This window comes from Rhincodon typus, unplaced genomic scaffold (assembly GCF_021869965.1).
Source record: "Rhincodon typus isolate 14 unplaced genomic scaffold, sRhiTyp1.1 hic_rhity00003300, whole genome shotgun sequence".
Lineage (NCBI taxonomy): Eukaryota > Metazoa > Chordata > Chondrichthyes > Orectolobiformes > Rhincodontidae > Rhincodon > Rhincodon typus.
The window spans coordinates 402-18,714 of NW_025968938.1; the positions used below are offsets into that span (position 1 = coordinate 402).

General features: G+C 40.0%; 1 protein-coding gene across 1 annotated transcript; it reads left to right on the forward strand.

Annotated features, from left to right (window-relative positions):
- Positions 1–510: 510 nt before the first annotated feature.
- On the forward strand, positions 511–12,265 carry LOC109916666 (lipopolysaccharide-responsive and beige-like anchor protein; the record flags this gene model as incomplete). Its single annotated transcript, XM_048593616.1, has 5 exons — positions 511–632; positions 1,981–2,100; positions 5,021–5,167; positions 11,063–11,260; positions 12,132–12,265. Coding segments are annotated over exons 2-5 (593 nt in total), but the record flags the coding sequence as incomplete, so codon positions are not given.
- Between the last annotated feature and the right edge of the window lie 6,048 nt (positions 12,266–18,313).

The following is an 18,313-nucleotide window of genomic DNA, read 5'->3' on the forward strand; positions in this document are numbered from 1 at the left end:
CTGTTTAGTCACACTGAACATGGTAATCCAATATTGGGTAATAGAATTGTGAACATTAGTTTGGTTTAATTTCAAATTGTATTTCTTGATCCTACCTGTATAAGCTTGCACCCAGAGCTGATGAGGCAGCTTGCATAGTTAATATCTTAAGCATATAGTTGCTCTCCTTCCTAAGACATGCATAGATTTTGTTTAATTACTGAGGGAACAAGAATGCTTATTTATTTACTATTTATTTTTGAACAGAATTTCATTGAAAAAAATTGCTTCTTTGTTTTACTGTCTTTGACACACTGTCCAATCCTTTCAGTACAGCTATCCCACATTCCAATGCTCTTCGCAAAACGATAATGTTTGACTGGTCATGAGCTGTGTTGCAAGAGGTCTATGAATTTAGGTCATTTCATTTGTCTTCATTTTTTGTAGATTTTGCAATATTACTTGAGTTGATTTGATTTTGTTTTAAGCTAGAAGTGTTGATTAAAAAGCTTGTTTTTTTCACTAGCTTTCGTACTAATAAAGGACTTGGATATTCTGCTCATTTTGTGGGAAGTTGTTTGATTGTGACATCAATAAAATCAAAAGGAAAAGGATTTCAGCATTGTGTAAAGTATGACTTCAAGCCCCAGAAGGCAAGTATTCATCACCTGATATACTTATTGTGATTGCAGAAGTTCATCTTTCAAGAAATTAAATTACTTACTATACCCATGTGGACTATGTAATCTCAAAATTCATATGCTTTTTTTTTGTCCTTAACTAACATAATGCTGAGTTTTGAACTGTCTATGCTTAAACCTGGCCACTTATTTGAAGCAACTTTTTCAAACAGGAAGTTTGAACTTATTCATAGGATAGGATCACTGCCTAATGTGTTACTTAACTATACAGATATGTCGAGTCCAAAATGTATTTCGTGTCAGTCTCGACGAACTGCTTGCCAGGATACTAGAATTTGCCTTGGTTGGCAAAGAACCTTACTTAACTGCATGTGCTGGTTTTACACTACTTAAGTAGTGTAGTGTAAATGTGTGAACGTCTGAAGAGCACAATGTTTGTATCCAACTGTGATGCTGTGTTTACTGGGTTGTCAACTTCAGTTGCTCTGGTTCATCTGAATAAAGATAAGGAATGGCTGTTGTTTGCAACTGTGTCTCAGTGTTACCTTTCGGCTTCAAGCAAAGAAAAATGGAAAGATTTGATTAAAGGGAGGAAGGAAGAATATCAAAGAGGCTGGAATCTGAGAAATGTAGACTTATGACAATGTGGAAGGAGGTGGGATGTGTGGGGGCACTGTTTGTAAAGTTGGAGGAGATTCTAGAGAGAGAGAGAGCATGGGATGTGCTGTGATGTTATGGTGTAGTTTAAACAAGATGGGAATCTTAAATTTGAGGCACAGAGCAATTTACTTACTTTAGGTCAACAAGGGTATAGGTGCTGAGAAGGTCAGATTTAGGGGATGAGATATGATGAATAGCCTTTTAATATTTATGTAGAATGATTTGTGGCTAGGGGACTAATTTGTGTTCGTTTATTCACTTGACAGCTCTGTTGTCTGTGCAAGTGCAATGAACTTGTGATACCAACACTCGAAATATAATGCCTGTGCCTCGAACATCACTCTGAAATTTGTAATTGTGTTTTTAAAAAATAGTGACCAAAATTATATATTGATCACTTCTACTTCAGCCAGTTTCTTTCCCATATAAGTCATTCACATGGTTCATTGCAAGTATTAGAAATGCTAGAGTTGCTTTCTTGAATAGCTATGGTTGAAGAACCCTGTAGTATTTGAAAATAGCGGTAATGGTAATTAGTTGGAGAACTAATAAATCAAATAAAAGCTACAATATAATAAATATTTGTTTCATTTTGTACAGTCATATGAAGAAATGTGCATCTGTTTACTGTGCCAGATATTTGGTGTTAAGTGAATCGTTTAAAATATAACAAAAATAAATTGGAAATTCTTTATTATAGTGGTACATGGTGACTATTGTACATATTTACAATCGTTGGAAGAACAGCGAGATCCGGTGCTATGTGAATGGTGAACTGGCTTCTTTTGGAGAGATTACATGGCTTGTGAATACTAGTGATGTAAGTAGCAGTATAAAATTGCAACTTGAAAACCTTCCGATTATTTAGGGGTCAGTTCATGAATTTTTTGTTCAAATTTAAATTTTTTTAAACTATGTTTACCTGAATTCTGTTGCTTCAATTCTGCATATTCCTGGTGACATTTCATAACATTGCAATGGAAATCACACCATTGGAAAAACTTTTAATGGTTTAAAGACCTGTTAAATTCTTGGTTCCCACTTTTGAAAGTTAATTCATTTCGAACTCATCAGTGGCTGAGTGAATAGATCCCAGTCCATAGATACTTTCACAATTACTGCTCTGTTTTCTTGCTGCATCGTTTTGATTCATTAAAAAAAACATGATAGATCAGTTCCTTGAGTGCAAATGTCTCTTGGAACTGGAATTTAAGCTTAGGTCTCCCAGTGATGTAATCATAATTCTGGTTTTCTATTTATTGGCCTTATTTCTTTTGCAAGATGGAAATATGTTGATAATAAAAATTAGATATTTAATTTAATAGTATGTCTACGGGAGTATTTTGAGGCAATTTTGGAATTGATTCTTAATTATTTTCAAGTAACAGTATGGTAAGATGTGCTTTTCTTCCTTTTTTGACTTTTCTTAAAAAAAATTTGCAATAGCTGGAACCTGAGAATTTCCAAAAGTGTGCAAAATATTTTTACACAAAAGTAAAGATTTTAAAATTTCAAATTGAGTTGAAGACGAACATGTTTCACTAGTAAATTGCTTAATCTTTTCTGCTAACTTAAAGATTGTGCACTTGAGCCAAGTGAATCTAGTAAACGTGAAATATCTGAAATTGAAATAGTTCATCTAATTCATGAATTGCAAAAGGGTTTTGGTATCTCTTTCCTAGACTTTTTCCTAGGGTGGAGGTAGCTATTACAAGGGGGCGTAGTTTTAAAGTGAGTGGAGGTAGGTATAGGGGAGATGTCAGATGTAGGTTCTTCACTCAGAGAGTGGTAGGGGCGTGGAATGCATTGCCGGAGAGGGTAGTGGAGTCGGCCTCATTAGGGGCATTTAAGCGGCTATTAGATAGGCATATGGATGATAGTATAAAGTAGGGGTGGACGTTAGATAGACCTTAGGTTTAGGGTAAAAGTTTGGCACAACATCGTGGGCCGAAGGGCCTGTACTGTTCTGTGTTCTACCTCAGATGTATTTGAATGTCCGGTTCACATTATTTTCATAATACAAGTGTTTCTTGAGAAGAAAATATACTACTTGTGCTAGCTTCTTCATTGCTGAAAATATACCTTCACTATTTTGAGTGAAGCATTGTTTGGGCTAGCATGATAGTTTGGTGTATGCTGAGTGCAGAGTAGTTGTTGAAATCCTCGTCATTCAAGATTATAGTCCCCTAACTGAAAATCATGCCTCCGTCCTTGTTCCCTCTTTGGATTAGTCTAAGTTTGAAGGATGTTCCTGAAATTGGGGTCTCGGTATAAAGGTACAGGGTATTCCATTTTGGACTGAAACAGGGAGAAATGTCTTTGACCAGAGAGTGGTGGACCTATTGAATTCTCTACTGCAAAGTGGTTGGGCCAAAACATTGAATGTTTTCAAGGAGTTAGATATTTGTCCTTCGGGCTAAATTGATCAAAGAGTACAAGGAGAAAGTGGGAACAGAGTACTGAGCTGGATGATCAGCCATGACCATGTTGAATGGTGGAGTAGGCTCAAAGGGCTGAATGACTTAGTAGGCTCAAAGGGCTGAATGACTTAGTCCTACTTTCTGTGTTTCTGGGAATTCCTTTACCTACATAATTACTTTCTCCCAATATATGACACAATATAGGTTCTGAAAGTCAGGAAGTATTTTGTTGTACTAAGGAGGATTATCTCTCTAAGAGTAAACCACTTGCACAAATGATTGTATACTTACAAAAAACCTGATCTTGTTCAGGCATAAAGGAAATAGAACACCAGTAGTTTAAAAACAATTGCATGCTACACACTCTTTTTCTTGCCACATTTACAAAAAGATGTATAAAAAGGCTAAAGTGTCCATGTATATGCCATGTAAATGATATCACATACAATTGTAGTATGTCTATTACTCAATATATAAGCAACTACCCACATGTGGCTGGTGGATAATGTATTGGACAACCGAGTCCTTGTATGCATCTAATTCTTTATCATAAATTACTGCTTCTCAAACTCTTTCTCACTGGACCCCATTTTGTAGCTTAAATTGTTTTAACTCCTCTGAGAAACCTGAGAACTGAGTAGTAGGGTCTGTCTGTGTGGAGGGTGACTTAGAGCTTGACAGCAGCCATTGCTGTATTGGAGCTTGCAATGCCAAGTTTTCAGCTTGTGATCCCTCTTGGGTCCTGGCTCCCACTTTAGAAGCATTGCCATAAATAATAGTATCATTAATTCTGTTACCACTTGGTGAGCAGTTATTTGTCCGGTTAATTTGAAGAATGATGTGTTTTCTCCCAGGATATCTTATGGGTTAAAGTGAAGCAATTTTTTTTAGGTTAAAAATTGTTGACAAAATTACAACATACCATGTGTGCGGTTCACAGAAGTATTGCTTAGACTCAGTGAGATTTGATTCCTAAATTAATTCTAAATGTATAAAATATTTCCTAATTAATAGTAATTTTTATGGACTGTGGTTATCCTTTACACACTAATCCCCCAATCTGATTACCTTTGTGCTACTAACAGGAAAAATGCATGGAATGTAGTACCTGTACAACTATGTTAAAGATTTAGTTGAGAAAATGCCCTTCATACCAGAGAAATATAGAAGGTCACATGAAATAATGTGGCTTATCAAATGCTAAAACATCCTTACAAACAATTAGTTTTGTAAATTACCATCTTAAGAAATGAGAATTTGAGTGAAGTCCAAAATGTACACATTAATAACTTTATAATTTTAATCTGTTTATATTTTCAGACATTTGATAAATGTTTCCTTGGATCTTCAGAAACAGCAGATGCGAACAGAGTATTCTGTGGGCAACTTGGAGCAGTTTATGTCTTTGCTGAAGCTCTAAATGCAGCACAGATATTTGCAATATATCAACTTGGCCCTGGATACAAGGTATTCTAATGTGAGAATGTGGTTTAAAGATGACTGACATATTTCATTTTTGAGATGAGTCACTAGTCTGACTGTCTGTTAATGAGTGTTTACTTACTGTAGAATTCAATTCAAATGCAACTCTTAATGGTTTGGATTAACATCAGATTTATAAGACTTGTTAAAGTTAATATTTTTGGTCTCATTGTGCTGTCAAAGAATATTTACAGGGTGAAATGTAAGCTTTATTTAAGAACTTCTTACTGTGGCTTCTTACAGAAAGCAGCTAGAGAGTTAGATCGTGTGACATGGCATCATTTCCAGTGTTATATGCCCATTCGTTAGCATGTAGTCAGACATAGCTTGTTACACTCGGATGCTGCAAATGCTGGAGTCAGAGTCAACGCAGTGTGGAGCTGGAGGAACACCGCTCAGGCAGCATCAGAGGAGTAGGAAAGTCGATGTTTCGGGTTGGGACCCTTCTTTAGAAGTGGGGATGGGGAAGGGATTTTGGAAATAAATAGGGTGAAGAGGGACGGTGCTAGGTGGATGCAGGTAGGGGGTGATGGGGATTGGTCAGTGGGAAGGATGGGGTGGATAGGTGGGAGAGAAGATAGACAGTTTGTGTCCGGTCAAGGAGGCGGGGATGAGAGGGAAGTTTGGACATGGGATGGGGCTGGGGCTGGGGAGATTTTAAAACTGGTGAATTCTATGTTCAGGCCATCGGGCTGTAGGCTCCCGACGTGGAATATGAGGTGTTGCTCCTCCAGTTTGTGTGTGGTGTCATTGTGACTCTGGAGGAGGCCTACGATGGACATGTCATCAAGGGAGTGGGAGGGGGAGTTAAAATGGTTAGTGACTGGAAGGTGTTGTCGATCATCGCATACAGAGCGCAGATGCTCCATGAAACGGTCCCTAAGTCTGCGCTTGGTCTCACCAATGTACAGGCGGCCACATGAGGGGCAACGGATACAGTAAACCAGGTTGGAAGATGTACAGGTGAATCCCTGTCGGATATGGAAAGTTTGCTTTGGGCCTTGGATGAAGATGAAGGGAGGAGGTGTAGGGGTAGGTGTAGCACTTCCTGCGGTTGTGGGGAAAGGTGCCGGGTGTGGTGGGGTTAGTGGGGAGAGTGGAGTGGACGAGGGAGTCGTGGAGTGAGTGGTTCCTACGAAAGGCAGATAGGGGTGGAGAGGGAAATATCGTTTTGGTCTTGGGGTTGGATTGTTGGTGGCAGAAGTGGCGGACGATGATATGCTGGATGCGGAGGTTGGTGGGGTGGTATGTGAGGACCAGGGGGACTCTGTCTTTATTTTTGGGGGAGGGGTTTTGAGGGCAGAAGTGTGGGAACCGCAAGACATGCCGTTGAGGGCATTTTTGATCACTGGCAGGGAAAGTTATGGTCCTTGAAATAGGAGGACATCTGGGATGTCTGGGAGTGGAACGCTCCACCTTGGGAGCAGATGCGACAGAGGTGGAGGAATTGGGAGTATGGGATCACATTCTTGCAGGAAGGTGGGTGAGAGGATGTGTAGTCAAGGTAGCTATGGGAGGCGGTGGCTTTGATATAGATGTTAATGTTGAGGTGGTTACCAGAGATGGAGGCGGAGAAGGAGGTATCGGAGATGGTCCAGATGAATTTGGGGTTGGGGTGAAAGTTGTTAATAAAGTTGACGAACTGTTCAAGTTCCTCATGGGAGCATGAGACCGCACTGATTATAGTCATCAGTGTAACGGAGGGAAAAGTGAGGAATGTTGCTGGTGTAACAGCAGAAAAGGGACTGTTCCATGTATCCTACAAAGAGGCAGGCATAGCTCGGATCCATACGGGTGCCCATAGCCACCCACTTAGTTTGTAGAAAGTGGGAGGAGTTAAAGGAGAAGCTGTTCCGGAAAAGGACAAGTTCTGTTAAGCAGATGAGGGTGTTAGTGAATGGGAACTGGTTGGGTCTGCGGGAGAGGAAGAAGCGGAGGGCTTTTAGGCCATCTTCATTGGGGGGATAAACGTGTACAGGGATTGGATGTCCATAGTGAAGATGAGGTTTTTGGGGGCCAGGGAATTGGAAGTCTTGGAGGAGGTGGAGGGCGTGAGTGGTGTCCCGGACACAGGTGGGGAGTTCCTGGATGGGGGTAAAAACAGAGCCAAGGTAAGCAGAGATGAGTTCAGTGGGGCAGGAGCAGGCAGAGACAATGGGTCGGCTGGGGAAGTCAGGTTTGTGGATTTTGGGAAGGAGATAGAAACGGGCGGTGTTGGGTTGGGGAACTATGAGGTTGGAGGCTGTGGGCGGGAGGTGACCTGTGGTGATGAGGTTATGAATGGTCTGAGAGATGATGGTTTGGTGATAATGGGTAGGGTCATAATCGAGGGGGCAGTAGGAGGAGCTGTCAGAGAGTCGGCGCCTGGCCTCAGCGATGTAGAGGTCAGTGTGTCATACCAGTACTGCACCCCTGCCCCTCCCCTCCCCTCCCCTCCCCAATCCACGGGTTTAATGGTGAGGTTAGGGAGGAAGTGGAGGGCTGTGCATTCCGTTGGGGAGTGGTTATGACCCCGATCACCAAACCATCATCTCACAGACCATTCATAACCTCATCACCTTGGGTGACCTCCCACCTACAGCCTCCAACTTCATCGTTTCCCAACCCCACACTGCCTGTTTCTGTCTCCTTCCCACACTGGTGGATGACTAGAGAAACTGAGGTTTTGGTCAAGAAAAAGAAGGAAGCATATATCAAGTATAGACAGCAGAGATCGAGTGACTCCTTAGAAGAGTACAACGGCAGTAGGAGTACACTTATGAGGAAAATGAGGGCAAAAAGGGGACATAGCCTTAGCAAATAGGTTTAAGGAGAGTCCAAAGGGATTTTATAAATACATTAAGGACAAAAGGGTAACTAGGAAGAGAATAGGGCCCCTTAAGCGGCTCTGCTGATCTTTGTGTGGAACCGCAGGAGATGGGGGAGATACTAAATCAGTATTTTTCATCAGTGTTTATTGTGGAGAAGAATATGGAAGATGTAGAATGTGAGAAATAGATAGCAGCAACTTGAAAAATGTCCATATTACAGAGGAGGTGGTGCTGGACGTCTTAAAACACATAAAGGTGGATAAATCCCTGGGACCTGATTGGGTGTACCCTAGAACTGTATAGGAGGTTAGGGAAGTGATTGCTGGGCCCTTTGCTGAGATATTTGTATCATTGATTGACGCAGATAAGGTGCCGGAGGCCTGGAGGTTGGTTAAAGTGGTGGTACTATTTAAGAAAGGTGGTAAGGAAAAGCCAAAGAACTATATAGCAGTGAGCCTGACATTGATGGTGGGCAAGTTGTTGGAGGGAATCCTGAGGGACAGGATTTACATGTATTTGGAAAGGCAAGGACTGATTATGGATAGTCACCATGGCTTTGTGTGTGGGAAATCATAACTCACTAACTTGATTGAGTTTTTCAAAGAAGTAATAAAGAGGATTGATGAGGGCAGAATGGTGGATGTGATCTGTATGGACTTCAGTAAGCCGTTCGACATGGTTCCACGTGGCAGACTGGTTAGCAAGGTTAGATCACATGAATTACAGGGAGAACTAGCCATTTCGATGCAGAACTGGCTCGAAGGTAGGAAGACAGTGGGTAGTCATGGAGGATTGCTTTTCAGACTGGAGGCCTGTTACCAGCAGTGTGCCACAAGGATCGGTGCTGGGTCCATTGCTTTTCGGCATTTATATAAATAATTTGGATGTGAACACAGGCCGTATGGTTAGTAAGTTTGCAGATGACACCAAAATTGGTGTTGTGGTGGACAGCAAAGAAGTTTACCTCCGAGTACAACGGGATCTTGATCGAATGGGCGCGGAGTGGCAGATGGAGTTCAATTTAGATAAATGTGAGGTGCTGCGTTTTGGAAAGGCAGATCAGGGCAGGACTTGTACCCTTAATGGTAAGGTCCTGCAGAGTGTTGCTGATCAAAGAGACCTTGGAGTGCAGATTCATATTTCCTTGAAAGTAGAGTTGCAGGTAGATAGAATAGTGAAGAAGGTATTTGGTATGCTTGCCTTTATTGGACAGTGCATTGAGTATAGGATTTTGGAGGTCATGTTGCTGCTGTACAGGACATTGGTTAGGCCACTTTTGGAATACTGTGTACAATTCTGGACTCCCTGCTATAGGGAGGATGTTATGAAACTCGAAAGGGTTCAGAAAAGATTTACAAGGATGTTGCCAGGATTGGAGGATCCGAGCTGTAGGGTGAGGCTGAATAGGCTGAGGTGATTTTCCCTGGAGCGTTGGAGGCTGAAGGGTGACCTTACATAGGTTTATAAAATCCTGAGGGGCATGGATAGGGTAAATTGACAAGGTGGGGGCGTCCAAACTATGCCCTCTAGTTTTGGGAGCCGAAAACTAGAGGGCATAGGTTTAAGGTGAGAGGGGAAAGATTTAAAAGGGACCTGAGGGGCAAATTTTTCATGCAGTGGGTGGTGCATATATGGAATGAGCTGCCAGAACAGGTTGTGAAGGCTGGTACGAATACAACATTTAACAGGCACCTGGATGGATACATGAATAGGAAGGGTTTAGAGGATATGGGCCAAATTCTGGCAAATGGAACTAGATTTACCTAGGATATCTGGTCAGCATGGACAAATTAGACCGAAGGGTCTGTTTCCATGCTGTACATCGCTATGACTCTATAACTGATCCACATCCATCTGCCTCTATTTTGAGGTCATAATCCGAAAGTATCTGTATTGTACACGTTTATTACAGGCGACCAGATGATAAGTCCTCAAAGTTTTGGAAGTAATTGTTAAGGCTATCAATGACAAATTGTATTGATATAGTATGTTTAGTGTTAGTAATGTTTCTTGAGATGTCACAGACTGGAGTTTTCCAAACAAAATTTGACACAGCCACTTAAGATGATTTTACGGCAGAAAGCTTAAGGCTTGGTCAAGGAAGTAGATTGAAGAATGTATGAAAGGAGGAAAATGGATGAGAATTGTTCAGAGTTTGGGAGAGAATTCCCTAAAGATGTTTCTACTTGTGTGGAAATCCAAAACTTGGGACTATAATTATGATAGTTATTAATAAATTGAAAGAGATACAAGTGAAATTTCCTTGCACGCAGTAGTGACAGTGCAGAATTTGCATCGTGATGAGCGATTGGTGCAAATAGCCCAGAAGTGTTCAAGGCCATATTAAATAAATACGTGAGCATTGAAGGAGTAGAAAGATACAATGAGAGGGTGAAATTAAATGTAGTGTATGGAGAGTCTTATGGAGCAAATAAACAATACAGACCTGTTTTAAATAGATGAATTCTCTGCTATTAATTCTTTGTCATATTATAGGATTGATAAACCTGGCCTATTTATTATGTATGCAACTCTTTGCAATACCACTGTTTCATTCCTGGAATCTTAATTAAGTTTTGTATGTTTTTATTGATAAGTTTGTGGTGCTGTAGACCAAATTTAGGATTTGACGAGCCCTTGCAAGACATTGCAGCATGAACCCTGAGCTGTAAGTCAGTTCTCAGCAATGCAATTTGGTGTCAGGCGGAAATTTTGTTGTTCGCCCAAAGTTCAGAAGGAAAATACTGTGGATGATGGAAATCTGAAATAACTACGAAAACAAAAATATAAACCGAGCACTCACTAGCACTTTGTATTTTCATTTCAGAAGTGATACTTGTTCCTAATTTTATGCAGGTTAGTCTTTTGTAACATTGCAGTATATGTAATAAATCCACAGTAATTGGATTTCACATTTTGTTGGGCTGTCAGTAGAGATGGTACAATTTCCAAATTTGAATGCCTGCTTAAGCTGTGGGAGATGAGTTGATTTGTATTAGTAAGTAAGCTTTGGCATAACTTCATGCAGTGAGTTGTGTTTCTGAATTGCAATTTCTTTGCTTTTTTGCAGGGGACATTTAAATTCAAGGCAGAAAGTGACCTCCTACTTGCTGAGCACCACAAGTCACTGCTTTATGATGGCAAATTGTCTAGTAGTATTGCATTCACATACAACCCAAAGGCCACAGATGCTCAGCTCTGTCTAGAATCATCCCCAAAGGATAATCCATCTATTTTTGTGCATTCCCCACATGCTCTAATGCTTCAGGTAAAATCAAAATTCATTTGAGTACTATATAAAACTGGTAAAGAATGCCGTAAATATTTTTTATGTTGAGAAATATCTAATTAACCACATCAGAAAGATAAACAATGTTGGATAAACGCTAGTTAGACAGCATCTGTAGAGAGAGAAACAGTTCGAAGATGACTCTTATTTGGAAGTCATATTAGATTTGAAAAATTTACTCTAATGTTTCTCTCCCTATAGATGTTGCCTGACCTGAATTTCTCCGGCATTTTCTGTTATTATTTTCATATTTCCTGCATGCACAGTATTTTGCTCTTATTTTATGTGACGTCTGCAAGTTGGGAATATTATGGACAAATACTTACATTGAACTGTCTTAAATGATGGAATAAGTTCTTTCTCTAAGTGAAATTAACTATTTTTACACGATTCAGTTACTTGGGAAACAATTTGCATGTGAATTTTAATGTTCTGGACCAGCATCAATTGCACAACTTCATTTTATGATTTTGTTGCTACTTTAAGTACTGAATATTTAAAAGACAAAATTTGGATTTAGTTTTCAGTCCATACTAATGATCTATTTATATGAAAAAATGTTCAGATTCCAAGTTTGATACTCATTGAAGGCTTTTGCCAAACTGGAAAAGGCCATAATGAAGTTAGAACTTCTGGAATTATAAAAAAAAGTTGTTACAATAAGTTCTTAGCATTTAAGAAAAAAACTGATAAAATTATAATCATATTAAATCACTTTGTTTTTACTGCTTTATCTAGTTTTAAGAACATCCATATTAACACTTTCCTCTTCCATTTCCAAAATATTTTCATCAAGGTGCAAGTATAAAGTTCATCTTTGGAGATTTTGATTTAAAATTTCTTTTAATAGGATGTCAAAGCTGTTGTAACACATTCTGTACAAAGTGCCATACATTCAATTGGTGGCATCCAGGTGCTTTTCCCATTATTTGCGCAGCTTGATTACGGTCAGTATTCTTCTGACCAAGTTGACAGCACAGTTTGGTAAGTAACTCTAAGTTGTATTGCTTCCTATTCTGGGGTTGATTGTTCATTATCCCAAGGATACTGTGACAAATTATCAGTGGAATTCAAGAAATTTGCAGCTCAAAAGGGTGTAATTTGACTTGTCAAACATGTGTTGGCTCTTTGAAGCAGCAGTTGTGCTTAAGCTGTATTTTCATTGTAACCTTGTAAATTTCTCAATCTCCAGGACCTGTTCAACTCTTTTTCTTAAAACAAAAAGTGCCCAATTAGTTTCTTCCAAATTCCATATTTTTTAAATTAAAAATTCTCTCATCTCCCTTTAGATCTTTTTCCAATGATATTGAATCTTTGACCTCAGATCTTGACCTTCTGCCAGAGGGAATTTTTTTCCCCTCACCTTAATTTATGAAAACCTCTCATCATCTTGAAAACTTCCATAACTTAAAGTACCTTCAAAGAGAACAGACTCCACCTTTTCAGCTTTCACCCCTAACTGAAGTCCCACATCCGCGCTAACATCCTGGTAAGCCTGCTTTGTACCCTTTCTAATGCTTTTACATTTTTGCTGGTATGGTACTCTGGTTTGTCTACAATACAACAGCTGAGGCCTAATCAGTGATTTATGGTTCTGAAATGATTTTTTATTTATTTGTTCATGAGATATGGGCCTCCATGGCTCAGCCAGCATTTATTGTCCATTCCTAATTGCTTTTGAGAAGATGGTGTCACTTTGGTGCATCTGGGAGGTTTAGATCTTTGTTGATAACACATTTATAGCAATTTCCTGTGTGAATGTCACTATCCATCCAGTATTCATCTGGGGAGTGGAAGAAGAGCTATGAGAGTGTGGGTCGAGGGAGTGGGAAGGAGAAAGAGACATGCATGATTGGAAGAGCGATAGTGATGAAAGGACTTGATAGTTAAGGGAATTGACTGCATTTTCTGCAACTGATTCCAGTCTCATGTTGCCTCCTTGATATCATGGTCAAGGACGTTACCGAGTGACTGCATGCCACTCTGAGAAAGGAAGGGAAAATGGTAGTGGGCATGGCCTGTGTCTGTAGCCACGATTCAGGTAAAAAGAGAAACGTGGTTATGCAGCTGGAGCTCAGGTAGCTCAAAAGAAAATTGGTGGGCAGAACCTTGAAGGTGGTAATCTTTGTATTACTCCTGGCTGCATCATGCTTAAGTGAGTATAGAATTGGGAAAGTACAGCAGATGAATGAGTGGCTGGAGAGATGGTGCAGGAGAGGGGCCTTTAGATTCTTGGGACATTGGGACAGTTCAGGAGGAGATAGAATGTGTACAGACTAGAAGATTACTCCTGAGTAGAGTGAGGAAGAATATTTTTGTGGCATGATTTGTCAGTGGTATTGGGACAGATCTATACTAACTTGGAAAAGGTGTGAAAGCTAGGAGTTAATGAGTGAGAACTCAAACTGCCCCAGAAATTGGGCGAAAAAGCTAGTGTGAAAGTTGGAAATAGAATTGTATTAGATGGCTTAGGATAAAAGGGAATATAACATTGTCTGAGTTAGTTACCGTGGATGTATGCGAAAAGTTTAGTAAATAAGGTTGGTTAGCTGTAAGGACGTATAATCACATGGAGATATGGTGTTGCGATAATGGAATGGCTAAAGAGCTAAATATTCCTGGATACAAGAAATTTCAGGGAAGATAGATAACAAAAGGGATAAAAAAGGAGGAATGGTATTGATTGATAAGGTTGCAGTGCAGAAGATAGTGGATGTCCCAGAGGGGTCAAGGACAGAATCTATTTGGTTGAAGAAACCACAAGGATGCAATTACATCGTATGCATATTCAATAGGCCACAAACCTGAGAAAAGTAGAGGAACAGGGTAAGAAGTTGCAGCATAGTACAAGAACTATGGAGTTGATATAAATGGGGGTTATTACTATTCCAGTCTACATTAGGATTATTAATGTAAAGGACAGAGAGGGGCAAGAGTTCCAAAACCCCACTCAGGAGAATTTTCACTATCAGTATGTTTCTAGGCCAGTGATCAAGGATTCATTTCTGGATTTTGTCTTGGGAATGAGATGGGTCAAGTGGATCAATTGTCAGTATTTAGGAGATAGAGATCATTGTATTGTAAGGTTGAGGTTGGCTGTGGAAAAAGACAATGATCAATCCAGTGTAAAAAGAGTTAAATGGGGGAAAACCAACTTGATGGAGATGAGAATAGCTCTGTCCTGGATAAACTGGCATCAAAGATGAATAGAGAAAACCTTAACTGAAAATTTGTTGCATTTAAAAGAGGTGATAATTCAGGTTCAGTAAATCATAAGACTGAAAAGTCCAGCAAATAAATTCAGAGCTCTTTAGATGATGAAGGAGATGGTGATTAAGATGAAGAAGAAAAAGGGTGCTGTGTCAATTGTATTATTTACCAGACATTTGCCAAATGGTTCATTCTAGAAGATTTAATAGGGAATTGGAAATAAACAAATAAGAATGGCTAAAACAGAGTATGAGAAGAAACTGGTAGATAACATAAAAAGGAATCCAAAGGCGACTCTTGTAAAAGACATGAGATGATTAGGAACCTAAAGGGAGATTTGGCATGAAGGCAGAACTGCAGAATTTTCCATCTGTTTTATGAGGGAAGAGAATGCTGCCCAAGTTACGCTGAAAAATGAAGTAGTTCAGACATTTATGGCCAAAAAATGACAATGAGGAGGTATTAAGAAGGATGGTTGTGTTTAAATTTCGTATGTCACTCAGACTGGATAATTTGCAACCAAAGATACGGAGGGATGTATGGGTGAAAATTCTTGAGGCCCTGACCATCATTTTCCAATCCTCCTCAAATCCTTCTTGGGTATGGTGCCAGAGGATTAGAGAATTATAAATGTTTGATACCCTTTCTCAAAAGAAGGTGCAAGTTGGACCTAGTAACTCCAAACTAGTCAGTTTAACTTCAGTGGTGAGAAAGATTTTACGATAATTTAGATCAAAATTATAAGTCACTTAGACAATGCGTAAAGCCAGCATGGAATTAAGTGCCAATCATGTTCAACTAACTTGCTGAGTTTTTTGGTAATGTACCAGAGTTGCTAGATAGGGGTAATGTGGTATACAAGGACTTGAAAAAGGCATTTGATAAAGCTCTGTAGAGCAGACCTGTGAGCAAATTTAGAGCTCATGGAGTAAAAAGGGACCGATGCTAAGTTGGCCAAATAATGGGGAAGAGAGTTCTGAGAGAGCAGTTGTTTTGTTTTTTAGTCTACAGATACATTATGTGGGGTTCCCAAAGGATTGTTGTTAGGCTCTATGCTCTATATTTATGACCTAGACTTTGGTGTTCAATATACTATTTCAAAATGGATGGACGGCATGAAGTTTGGAAGTATTGAGAGCTGTGTGGAGGACAGTGTTAAACTCAAAAGGATGTAGGCTGGTTGGTGGAATTAGCAGAAAAATGGCAGGTGAAATTTAAAGCATAAGTGATTCATTTTATTAGGGACTGTGAGTAAGGCAATTGAAAGGGTACAACTGGGGAGTCAAAACATTATTTTTATTCTGAAAGCTCCTCTTGAGTTATAAGAAGAGATATTTGTGTTGAAATTGTAGAAAAACCTAATTCTTTTTCATCTGGCAAATTGTGTTCCATTTTGGACACTAAGCTGTGGGAAGGACGTGAATGCATTTGAGGGCTCAAAAGGAAAAGATGGTCTGGGGATAAGGAGCTTCATCTTTCATGAGTAACATCATCTAACCCCTTGAGTTACAACAAAGTGCAAAACAAAAATCTTCAACAAAATGTTTGCAGCAGTGCTCAAGTTCTGTACTAACAACTGACAACTTTGGTTATGTAGATAACTTGAGAAACTGGGCTGTTCTTGTTAGGGAAGCAGGTTTTGAGGAGATTTGACAAGGGTGTGTAGGATCTTGAACAGACTGAATAAAGAGATACTGTCTACGTTGGTAGCAGGATTCAATACAGAGGTCATTGAGTTGAGCCAATTTACAAAATGAGCAATGAGAGATGAGAAAATGTTCTTTTTATAGTAACGAATTAGGATCTCACATGCATTATTGAGAGTGTAGCAGGGATAGATTCAGTCATGGCTTTCAGAAGAGAATTAGACCTTAGCTGAAGAAGAAATAGTTGAACAGGCATGGGGAAAAATACAGAAGATGACTTGCTCTTGAAGAGAGCTGCTATCGCTGTAACAGGCTGAAGAGCTTCCTTCTATTTTCAGTCATTTACAAAGATCACATCATTTTGCTTACTGTGTTTTGATTGTGGACTAAGATGGGAAAAAAGGTTTGTTACTTCCAAAAGGCCTTCGACAAGGTGCCGCACAAGAGGCTACTGCATAAGATAAGGGTGCATGGCATTAAAGGTAAAGTATTAGCATGGATAGAGGATTGGTTGACTAACAGGAAGCAAAGAGTGGGGATAAATGAGTGCTATTCTAGCTGGCAGTCAGTGACTAGTGGTGTGCCTCAGGGATCGGTGTTGGGACTGCAATTATTTACAATTTATATAGATGACTTGGAGTTGGGGACCACGTGTAGAGTGTCAAAGTTTGCAGATGACACTAAGATGAGTGGCAAAGCAAAGTGTGCAGAGGACTGTGAAACTTTGCAGAGGAACATAGATACATTGAGTGAGTGGGCAAAGGTCTGGCAGATGGAATACAATGTAAATAAATGTGAAGTCATACATTTTGGTAGGAGTAATAGTAAAAAGGATTATTACTTGAATGGTAAAAAGTTGCAGCATGCTGCTATGCAGAGGGACCTGGGTATCCTTGTGCATGAATCACAGAAGGTAGGTCTGCAGGTACAACAAGTAATTAGGAAGGCAAATGGAATTTTGTCCTTCATTGCTAAAGGGATTGAAATAAAAAGCAGAGAGGTTATGTTGGAGCTGTACAAGGTGCTGGTGAGGCCACACCTGGAGTACTGTGTGCAGTTTCGGACTCCTTACTTGAGAAAGGATGTACTGGCACTGGAGGGGGTGCAAAGGAGGTTCACTAGGTTGATTCCGGAGTTGAGGGGGTTGGCTTATGAGGAGAGACTGAGTAGATTGGGATTATATTCATTGGAATTCAGAAGATTGAGGGGGGATCTTACAGAAACATATAAAATTATGAAGGGAATAGATAAGATAGAAGTAGAGAGGATGTTTCCACTGGCAGGTGAAGCTAGGACAAGAGGGCATAGCCTCAAGATTAGAGGGAGCAGATTTAGGACTGAATTGAGAAGGAATTTCTTCACCCAGAGGGTTGTTAATCTGTGGAATTCCTTGCCCAGTGAAGTAGTTGACGCTACTTCAGTAAACGCTTTTAAAAAAAAGGTAGATTTTTTTTGAACAATAAAGGAATTAAGGGATACGGTGAAAACGCGGGTAAGTGGATCTGAGTCCACAAAAGGATCAGCCGTGATCTTATTGAATGGCGGAGCAGGCTCGAAGGGCCAGACAGCCTACTCCTGCTCCTAGTTCTTGTGTTCTAAAACAAAGAACTGCGGAAGGATTTTGCTTTTAAAAACAAGTTGCTGAAAATCATTGTGCGTGGTGTTTACACTGCTACTTCGTTCAAGCAGTGGGACAAGATATTTGTAGCTCACATGGCACTGACGGCAGTGTACAGACTGAAATTTACCTGGCAACACGTAGCTGATCAGTTTGTGAAATTATGACCAGTTGCTGATGCCAAACATCAGCTTGATAACAACTTTCTAATTGGTTCGAGGGAAGCTGAACAGCTTGTGCTGGGACCGATTCATGGAGAAGCCTTTGGACTTCTCCCTCGTCCTGTCTCTCTCTCCCTCCCTCCCTCTCTCCCTCCCTCTCTCTTTTTCTTTCTTGTTTCTTCTCTTGTTTTCTCTTTTCCTCTCCCTCTTTCCTTTCCTTCTCTCTCTTTCCTTTCTTTCTTTCTCTCTCTTTCCGTTCTTTTTTGCTCTCGCTCTCTTTATTTCGCTGTTGCTCGCTCTCTCTCGCTCGCTTTCTTTATTTCGCGCTCTCTCTTGCTGTCTTTATTTTCGCTATCTTTATTTCACTGTTGCTCTTTCGCTCTCTCTCTCGCTCGCT